The sequence below is a fragment of the Octodon degus genome, unplaced genomic scaffold, assembly GCF_000260255.1.
Source record: "Octodon degus isolate 3935 unplaced genomic scaffold, OctDeg1.0 scaffold00335, whole genome shotgun sequence".
NCBI classification, from domain to species: domain Eukaryota; kingdom Metazoa; phylum Chordata; class Mammalia; order Rodentia; family Octodontidae; genus Octodon; species Octodon degus.
In genome coordinates this window covers 1,015,350-1,026,075 of record NW_004524911.1, presented here as the reverse complement: position 1 = coordinate 1,026,075, position 10,726 = coordinate 1,015,350, and the positions used below count along the sequence as shown (strand labels likewise).

The following is a 10,726-nucleotide window of genomic DNA, read 5'->3' as shown; positions in this document are numbered from 1 at the left end:
ATTTATTTTAACATTTTGTGTGTGTGTGTGTGTGTGTGTGGCCAGCTCAGCCCACCAGGGGGCGCGGCTGGCTGGCATGTGGTGCTGGGGGAATCGAACCGCGGTCCCTGTGCTTTGCCAAGCTTGTTCCAAGTAGGTGCTTTAGACCACTGAGCCATCTCTCCAGCCCCTATATTTGAGTTTAAATGTCAAGTTCTTAATACATTCCTGTATTTTCCATTATTGCCAAGCAGTTTGGGGAGAAGAGCAAAAACTTAGTTAGGTCTAAGCCCCAATACAAAAGCAAACAATCTGTAGTAGTTTGATATTCTCTGTGACTGTTATCTCAGACTAATGTTTGACTTTGAGGCATAAAAAAGTGTTCAATTTTATTCTTTATACACTGAGTGAATACCAGTGCTACATAATTTGAACCATTGTGGCTTAAAATCAGTACAGCATTTCCGGAGTCTAGAAGCTGACACATAAATGTGGAAGTTATATGGGATCTTTAATCTATATAGATCTTCCAATTTCTATTAAGATTATACACAGTGCAAGGCCCTGAATTCGATCCCTGGTACTGCCAAAAAAAAGAAAAAAAAAAGATTACACACAGTCTGGTCTAAGAATTCATAATTTTGAGATGTACTATAAGCTTTTTAATGAGCTGTGGTATTTGAATTGAAAGGGGTTGGAATAGAACTTGATGGCCAAGTATATCTTCTAAAAATCCAAAGCTGTCATCTACTATTTAGAAGCAGAGTTCTATTAATATTTTAATCTTTGGTAATGGTACTTTGACTATAGTTACATTTTTAGAAAGTAGTATTTCATCTCTGGTGTTTTCCCTTCTCTTCACTAGGTTGTTCGCTCAGCAGCTACAAGTGGAGCTGGAAGCACTACCTCTGGTGTTGTATCTGGCAGCCTAGGCTCTCGGGAGATCAACTACATCCTTCGTGTTCTTGGGCCAGCTGCATGCCGTAATCCAGACATATTCACAGAAGTGGCAAACTGCTGTATCCGCATTGCTCTTCCAGCCCCTCGAGGATCAGGAACTGGTTAGTTTCATTTCATTCTGGGCCTTGAAAACAATGAAGTATTTAGCTTAGTATAACTCCAGAGACTTTTTTTCTGTGGGGAAATCTAAAACTTGGGGTCTTTCTAGGCAAGTATAACGTCTTTGACAGACCATTTGGGCCAGTCACTTCAAAAGGTACTGTACTTGAATTGTTTTTCTGAACTTTTCTTCTGTTGTTGTCCTGCCAGAGATTCCAAGGACTCATTTAGTCAAAAAGTTCATCTTGCTGGGGCAGTTAGGACTGACCTACAATTAGTAGTTTATCAGTGGAAAATTGAGAAATTATGTGTAACTTGAGATACAACAGGAAAGTTACTATTATCTGAATTTCTGCCAAGAAGTTACGACCTTTATTTCATTATGAGTAAAAAAATGGGTAAATTTTGGGATGTTTTATAAATAAGACATCTGGCCTACATTCTTCAAAAACATTAATGTTGTAAACAGATAAAATATACGCATCTTCTCTTGAGACTGAAGAGAAAATAACAAACACCACTTTGTTGAATTCTGGCCAGATATGGAGATTAGGATAATTTGGATGCTCTTTATTATTACATAATATAATTGTATCCTTGTTACATTTCCTGGATATTATAGTGGTAGTGTAGTTATGTGGAAAAGTATCCTTGATCTTAATGGGTATGTGTGTACCTATTCAGTGGTAATTGAATGGTAATTCTAGGTGAAAACTCTAAGGATTATTATTGTATTGTCCTTTTCTACTCATGTACGAGTTTGTGAAGTTGTATTTTTACTAAAAAGTTTGGGGATCCAAATTAAGCATTTTGGGAATCCTAGTCTTGTTCTAGACATTTGTCATGTATACTTTTATTTAATCTCAACCAGATTTTAAAAATGATAGTTATTGACCCCCCCCTTCTAAATTTTTCTTAGTAACCAAGTTTAGGCGGTACTAGTTCACTATTGACTACTTTTACTCTCATTTTGGCTTAGCTTCAGATGATGAATTTGAGAATCTTAGGATTAAAGGTCCTAATGCTGTACAGCTGGTGAAAACAACCCCTTTGAAGCCTTCATCTCTACCTGTCATTCCCGATACAATCAAGGAAGTGATCTATGATATGCTGAATGCTCTGGCTGCATACCATGCCCCAGAGGAAGGTATGTGGCTACTCCACCTCAGGAGGCTGGGCACTAGAGAAAATACATGACTTTGCCTGAGTCATTTAACCAACTTGTGGCTTGATAGCACTCACACTGTACCTGCGCTCTGGAGATGAAGTTGAATAAGTGCATATTTCTAAAGAAACTAGTAGTCATAATATAGGAACCAGATTAGTGGTGAATCTTAGGGTGAGCCACATGCTGTCTTGGCAAGGTTGGGGCAGGTAGGAAGGTTCCTGATGTTTGTTCTTCTCTATTATCTTTTTATGAGAGTGTATGACATACACAGAGAAGAATAAACAAAGATTTGAAAGGAGATAGTAGCATATTGTGAGCAGACTGAGAATAAAATGCCAGAAATTTTCTAATATTTTCGTAGTCGAAAAAATAAAACAAGAAACAAGATGGCTCAGTAGAATAAGCACTTCCCTGGCAAGCGCAAAGATCTGAGTTCAGTCTCCAGTTCCACAAACAAAAAAACCCTGAAAAACAAAAAACTATATTGCCCAGAGCTTGGGGCAGTATTAGAGTACATGGTTTCCTGTGCTGTGGAAAAAACATTACTGAGTTTCTTGGAACTCAAGCTTCCATTCCAATCAAGGCATTCTGGGTTTTACTTAAGATAGACTTACATCACTTACATAATGTGTGAATGTTGATGTTTATTTCTGGGATTTTGTTTGTTTTGTTGGGTTTTTGTTTTGTTTTGTTTTTTAGCAGACAAATCGGATCCTAAACCTGGGGGTATGACCCAGGAAGTTGGCCAGCTCTTACAAGACATGGGTGATGATGTATACCAGCAGTACCGGTCACTTACACGTCATAGCAGTGACTTTGATACACAGTCAAGTTTTTCCTTAAATGTAAGTCACTTACTACAGTTTCTGTCTTCTCTTTCCATTGCTTAGGTATTCTCTATTTTGGATTGAGGCAGGGTAATTTCAAAGACACTTAGGTATGTCTACAAATTATTGCCTGAAAATGAAATTTGGAGTATTCCTAGAAATTCTCTTTCTCCCTACTCTCCGAGTCATGTGTTGATAATGATAGCTTACCACCAATTATAGAGAAAGAATATGATTAAAAGATTGGCAAACAAAATCTGTAGCATTCCCCACTGGTATCCTGAAAAGGAGTTCTGCCATTTTGGGACAGCTGTCTGAAATTTATAATGGCTCAGGATCTTTTTTCTTCCACAGACGCAGGTTTTTGCTGCAGATGGTACATCTGGGGAGACTTCTACAGCTGGGACCTCCCAAGGAGAGGGTAATGATTTGCTTATCTCTTCTACTGTTATTCTTGAGAAGATAGCTTGAAGAAGCTATGGGGGAAAAGCTATGGGTGCCGTAGGCATAGGTCAGTAAAATACAGGCGTAATACCCACATTTACTTACCTAAAGTGAACTTTGTCAGGAGTTGTGTAAAGGAAGGATCTCTATGCTGAGGTTAGTGCAATTTCTGTTTCTTTTAACCTATTAGTGATGGCTATGGTAACACCCCTTAGTTATAATCTTTAAACAAGTCATATATCTTCTAGTAGTTACTTTTTGGTGCTAATGATACTATTTTAGGTATATGCCCTTTGCAGTGGACTTTGGCAGTGTCAGAACATCCCATTATCTATGCACCATGAGTTAAAGATGTGTCACATGGAAACAAGTCCAACAGGAAATTTCAAGAGCTGTTTGACCTTGAATAGGGAAGGACTTTGAGATCTACTTTAGGAGCTAATTGGCTTAATACCATACTAGTGCCCACTGTGTGGCAAACTTGAATTATAAAATGAATCCTTACACTTAAAAGAACTTTATTGAGGGAGGCCTGCAATATTTATAATGCAAGGCAACTGGGAATGCAGGCGTACTTAGAAAATGTATAGTTTACACATAGTATCTCCATATATCTAGGTAATATAGGAGACATTTATAGAGGAAGGAGCATTTGAGCTGAGCTAGGTAATTGTGTGCCAGGCAAATGTAAGGTTGGAAGATGTTGAGAGAGGGTGCAAGGCATGGTCAGAGAACTGGTAGTACAATTATTTCTAGAGTATAAAATTACATATAAAAACAAGGAAATGAGGGGTTACATGAACAGCTGAACAAAGTCTCCCTGCTTTTTTATATCTCATGTATAGATGTCTAGGTCTTCTGGTTCTCTGTCTATCAATCGTAGTGTGGTTAGACTATCCAGCTTATACAAGTGACCCAGAGTAGATGATGTGTTCTTTTTACTGAAACCTTGATTTTACCATAGTGTGAATTCGAACCAGTGTTTGCCTCTTTTTCAGGAGCTTCAACTCCAGAAGAGTCTCGGGATGGGAAGAAAGATAAAGAAGGGGATCGGGCCTCTGAGGAAAATAAGCAGAAAGGCAAGGGCAGCAAACCTTTAATGCCTACCTCCACTATCCTTCGTCTTCTGGCAGAGTTGGTGAGGTCCTATGTTGGCATTGCTACCCTAATTGCAAACTACAGCTACACTGTGGGCCAGTCTGAACTGATCAAAGAGGTAATATTTCCAGTTTTGCTACCATACTAAATTTCAGTTGTTGGGGTGCCTGCTATGTGTTGGACAATTTGCTGAGAACTCATACATACTAAGTGCTCACCCAATAAGCACCTTTAAAATACATTAAAAATCTAGACCTTTTGCCCACTTGTGCAGCCATTGGACCTACTCCAGGAAGTAGGTTAATGACATTTTGATGTTTTCTGCTTACTTCTGTTGGTTGGTTTTTAGCCTGTATTTTAGAGATTGCAAAAGGCAAGATGGAAGTCAGAAAGATCAGTTAGGAATCTGGTATTGTAACCTTGATAATATAGGATCTTGGTGAAGTTCGGAAAATGAATGGTTGAAAAGACATTTTAGGGGCCAGGGAGATGGCTCAGTAGAATAGCACTTCCCTGACAAGTGCAAGGGCCTGAGTTCAATCCCCGGTTCCACCAAAAAAAAAAGAGAAGTTTTAGAGATAGAAATGACAAGAATTAGATGTGGAAGATAATACAGTTAATCAAGGACTCTTGTTTCCTGTAGGGGTTTTCTATTCCTTTTATGGATGGCATCTAAACACAGAATGGGAAAAGGTTTGAGAGGAAGAAATGTGAAATTTAAGACATACCCGTGAGGCATCTAAATAAATATATCTTAAGAAATGAACTATATACAGAATACTGCCACAAAGTTGAAGTTCAGGGGACTGGAGAGATGGCTCAGTGGTCTAAAACAAGGGGACTGGAGAGATGGCTCAGTGGTCTAAAGCACCTACTTAGAACAAGGTTGGCAAAGTACAGGGACCGCGGTTCGATCCCCCAGCACCACATGCCAGCCAGCCCCGCCCCCTGGTGGGCTGAGCTGGCCACACACACACACACACACACACACACACACACACTAAATAAATTTTTAAAAAAAAGTTGGAGTTCAGCGTTCATGCATTGAGTCATTCGCAAATTTTCCCTTAGAACCTAACTAAAAATTGTGGAAATTTTGCAGCAACTAAAATATCCTCTGCATTTGATTTTTTTTGTGGGAGGTTTACAAGTAGCCAATCGGGGAGTATTGCTCAGTTCTCCTCACTGCTGATTGACTAGCCCAGTAACCTATCCCTGACAGATGAACCACCATTCCTGCTCTATAATAGGTTGCTGTACATTGTGTAGCTGTCTCACAAATGTAAAGCCTTAATAGGCCACCAAAATGCCCTGCACCTTCTAAAGCATTAATTTTTTTACACTGATTTTTCTTTTTTATTAGTATATGCTTGTAGGCATTGTTAATAAAGTTTTTAATTAAATTAATTTTTTAAGTGTGGGAGACAGCATATTTAGTTTTTTTGCTTGTTTGGTTTTTTTTTTTGTTTTTGTTTTTGTTTTTTTTTTTTGCAGCGGGGGGCTGGCTCAGGCTGCCTTAAGGGCCGGTCTGGTAAGGCATGTGCAGCTAGGGATGGAACCACCGTTTCCTGTACCTGACTGCATTTGCATAAGCAGGCGCTAAAACAACTGAGCTCACCAGCAGGCTTCCCCCCCCCCAGCATATTTAGGGTTTAATATATAAAAATCGATATTGTATGTATTTTCCTGATCATATCTAAAATTCACCCTTTCTCACAATTTGTGGGTGCTCTAGGAACCTAACTCCCATAAATTTCCGAGGTGTAGTATAAACAAGAAGGTAGAGGGCCAGCCAAATAGCTCAGCAGATTAAAGCACCTGCAATCAGGCACAGGGGTGGGGGGAGGGTTTGATTTCCCCAGCCTGTCATGCTGGCCTTGCCCCAGGGCAGACTGAGAAGTCAATTGAGACTGGGCGTGCTGGCACTCATCTGTAATCTCAGCACTGGGGAGGCTGTAAACAGAAGAGTCCAACCTAGTAGTGAGACCCTGAACATCCTGTAGACCCTTCCCTAAATAAAATACAGGGGGAAAGAAAAAGAAGGTATAGGTGTTTGCCTTCCACGAATACTTACACATGCAAAGACACCACATGTGTTCCCAGTATTGCCATTAAAAAGACACAGTCTAAATCAGTAGAGATTTATAAATGAAGTCTTGTATGTCATAATATGAAATTATGTTCGGGTTAAATTTTTCAGTTGGGCACTTTTAGAGAATATGTAATGTTCCCTTATATGTTAAATGAATGTCCAATGAGGTTTTCTCTTGTGGGGGACCTCATTTTGTGAGTTTTAATTTTATACTTCACAAAAAAAATTTTATACTTCATATAAGTTAAAATATACAGCTCCTAGGCGAATAGTCAACTCTTCCCTAGATAACTGTCACCCGTTACCTGCCCCTCCTGACATGAACTGAATTTGCATTTTATATAAATGGATCCTGTAGTATTAGCTCTTTTGCATTTGACTGCTTTGTAACATATTTGTAACATTCAATCTTACGCTACTGTTTGCATTACTGTGCAGAACTAACATTGTATGGATACGTAAATTCTTTTTTACCTGTTATACTGTTAATGTAAAAGGTGCATATTTTTCTGTTTGAAGCTATCGCAAGTTAATGCTGTGAGCATTTTTACATGTATATATAAACATAAAAAACCATTTTTGTTGTGTGGTACTTGGCTAGGAGTAGAGTTGCTTAGCTCTAGAGCATGCATTTGTTCAGAATTAGCAAATTGGTGCCAAAAGTTTTTCCCAATACTTGAATCAATTAAATTTTATACCAACAGCATAGAAATATTCTGATTGTTTGCCTTCTGCCGGCATTTAATAATTTTCATTTTATCCACTCTAGTAAGTATATAGTAAGGATTCCAGTATGGTTGGAATGTATGTCTGTTGACCATATTTTCTTTGATGTATTAACCATTTAAATACTCTATTTTGAGAAATATCTTGTAATTTTGGTTGGTTTTTGAGGTGAGGGGGGCTTGTTTTGTTACCTGATCTCCAGTTCCTGTGTTGAAGGCTCAAGCAATATTCCCAGCTTCAGCCTTCCAAATATCTTGAGCCTAGAGGTACAAAGTACCATGCCTGGCTTTAATAAATCTTTTATTCTTGTTGTCTAATGTCTCCAGTGACCTATTTGTACTTAGCTGTTGATAAGTGTTTTGAAAATACCATTAATAATTCTTACCTCCACAATGTAAGGTTGTCAGTATTCTCTCTTTAACAGAGGAGAAAAGGCCCAGAGAGGTAAATAACATGTCTAAGACTTGCTAGTAGCAGAGATAAAATTTGAATCCAGATCTCTAATAACAAAGCTATAACTTCTGTACTTGGTCACATTGTGTTCTCAAATTGCAAAGCTTTTTTTCCCTCCTTTTGTTAATAACATCATATGACATTTATACTGTTATTGAAAACAATTTTAACTTTGTACTTTATTGTAAATTAATTTTTTTAAAAATTTTTAATAATTGTGTTAATCTTACTTTAATTTTCCAGTGTAGAATTCTTCATTGCATTTTATTGAGGTAAAATTCGCATATAATTGACCATTTTCAAGTGTATAGTTGTTTTGCTATATTTACTATTATGTAACTCTCAGTTCTGTCTAGTTCCAAAATCTGCTTAAAAGACCACAGAATTTAAAAATTAAAGTTTCTTTGTCTTTTTAAAATGAACTACTAGAGCATAAGTCATAAAGAATAGTCTCACTGACTTTCTTTCACTTATTTAAAAATTAATTTTATTGAGAAAAAAATTGCAGTGTAACAGCTTCAAAACAGGTTTTTAGAATTACAATTAATACATTGCATATTGTTGTCTTTGTAGTACTCATTCATAGCACAAGATGCAGACATGATATTCTGTCCAAATACTATTAGTACAGATCTTTCTTCTTACTGAATTAGGAGAAAGTAGCTATAGATCTATCCTAACTATTTTGTATATACAGATACGAAATTGTTCTTCATTTATATCACCTTTTTTCAGTTTTGTCAGAGATGGGTATTCCATTGCCATCCAAGTATTGTAGGTGCATGAATTCAGCAAAATATTCCAATATAGTCCAGTAGTCCACAATAGTAGTGAGTTATCCACAGGACTGGCAATGTCCGAATCTGATGACTTGAGCCCTCCACAGCTCAGCATATTAACATGGCTTCACTTTTCATACCTCAATTCTATACTTTTCTGCTGGATGATTTAAGACCAAAATAAAGTAAGGCCTATACAACAAAAAAATGTAGCTTTTGTATCTGACACGGTCAGTGAAGTCCCCTCAGGACTTATCCCGAAACCCTGTACTGTACTTCATAGATCCTTTGTCAGTGTCAGCCATGTAGATGAGTCACGGCCATTGCTTGACCAAATTGGGCCTCTTTTGCTATTTTAAGTAACAGGCAATACATATTTTTGTCTGTCTGTGTCTGACTATGCTCCCATGCAACTCACACCAGGCATATTGCAGATTGAAAGTACAATTTAATGGAATTCTGGAGGGATTGTAGTACTCAATTATGAATCACTATTAGAAACCTTAGTCTTCTACTAATTCTAGTGCAAACCACTTTTCTTTGGGCCTCATGTTATCTGTCCAATGGGAGAAATCCTTAGTTTAATGTATCTATAGGCTTACTGTAAACATTCCATTAAATATCATACATAAATTGTTTGAAGAAAAAGTGATGTCTATAAATGTTAACTAGCAGGATTTTAAAGACTTGTAAAGGCTGTCAAAAGCTTTATAATTGATTTGCTACTTATCTGTTTTCTACCTTTGAGCTTTAGTTTCCTCATCTAAAGTGGACCTGATAATTTATCACTGGATGACTTAAAACAAAAGTATGTGTGTTTCTACTTTGTTGCTGTGCAAAAGATGTGACATAATTATACTTGTGAGTAAATGTCACAATTGACTTTTCAGGATTGCAGTGTACTAGCCTTTGTTCTGGACCACCTCCTCCCACACACCCAAAATGCAGAGGACAAGGACACACCTGCCCTGGCCCGTCTATTCCTCGCAAGCCTGGCTGCTGCAGGGAGTGGTACAGATGCTCAGGTTGCCTTAGTCAATGAAGTAAAAGCAGCCCTGGGACGGGCATTGGCTATGGCTGAGAGTACAGAGAAACATGCCAGGTAAAATTCATGCTCAACCTACTGCTGGTAACCAAGTTTATCCCCTTACTTCATTCTTGGACTGTGGAGTTTTTTTGGTTAGGAACAACAATTCTAGCCATACTAGCATCATACACGCTCATCTTTTTAAACAGTTGTAATGGTGCTTCAAAATACCCAGAGTACTAATTTTTGGAGAAAGTTAGCAAGCAGCAGAGAAAGTAAAAAAAATTTTTCCTAGTCTTCAAGAAGTTGAATAAGGTCTGCATTTGTTTATTTAACTTAAATACAGTTTTTGTAATACATGGAGAATGCTAAGACCCAAAGAATAGTTTTGACCTGTGTAGATGTTACTTCCAGAAAGAAACACAAGTTATCTGAGGCCAGTTATTGTCATGGTTCAAGAATCGGCTGTATTCATGTGATAGAATTGTCCAAATTTTCTCCCAGGCTTCAGGCAGTGATGTGTATCATCAGTACTATCATGGAGTCCTGCCCCTCCACCTCCAGCTTCTACAGCAGTGCCACAGCTAAGACTCAGCACAATGGCATGAACAACATCATTCGACTCTTCCTAAAGAAAGGACTGGTTAATGACCTGGCCAGAGTACCTCACAGCCTAGACCTGTCTAGGTAAGGTCATACCCCACCCTCAGGCCTTTTGCCCTCTTATCCTCACCAGATTCATGAGGATAAGGCCAGTGGTATGATGGGAAATCTTCAGTTGTAGGTGGGAAACCAGAGTTTGTTGTATTTTTGTTTCACCAAATCATTTACCTATCTTATTAAGGCCTTGGCTACATCATTTGCCGCAAAGTTAAGGCTTAGACTTACACCTTTCTTTTTTTAAAATGTCCTTCTTTTTAATGTTTTGAGATGGTCTTACTATGTAGTTCACACTGGCCATGAATTCACCACGTAGCCCAGGCTTCTCCCTCCCCGTGATCCTCCTTCCTCATCCTCCCAACTGCTCAGGTTACAGGTGTGCCTGCACCACCCACATTAAACTAGCCTTTTTTT

The 10,726-nt window shown here is 38.2% G+C and overlaps 1 protein-coding gene across 11 annotated transcripts in view; it reads left to right on the top strand.

Annotated features, from left to right (window-relative positions):
• The window catches only part of Huwe1 (HECT, UBA and WWE domain containing 1, E3 ubiquitin protein ligase), a 170,138-nt gene that overhangs the window by 120,748 nt on the left and 38,664 nt on the right, over nt 1-10,726 (top strand). For 10 of the 11 annotated variants that reach the window (XM_023708167.1, XM_023708162.1, XM_023708166.1 and 7 more), the window contains 8 exons: nt 845-1,040; nt 1,148-1,195; nt 2,018-2,185; nt 2,906-3,051; nt 3,388-3,454; nt 4,476-4,693; nt 9,516-9,727; nt 10,157-10,339. In XM_023708167.1, coding sequence (XP_023563935.1) covers nt 845-1,040; nt 1,148-1,195; nt 2,018-2,185; nt 2,906-3,051; nt 3,388-3,454; nt 4,476-4,693; nt 9,516-9,727; nt 10,157-10,339 — 1,238 coding nt within the window. The remainder of the gene's footprint in view (nt 1-844; nt 1,041-1,147; nt 1,196-2,017; nt 2,186-2,905; nt 3,052-3,387; nt 3,455-4,475; nt 4,694-9,515; nt 9,728-10,156; nt 10,340-10,726) is intronic. The other variant, XM_023708171.1, reaches the window with a different exon arrangement.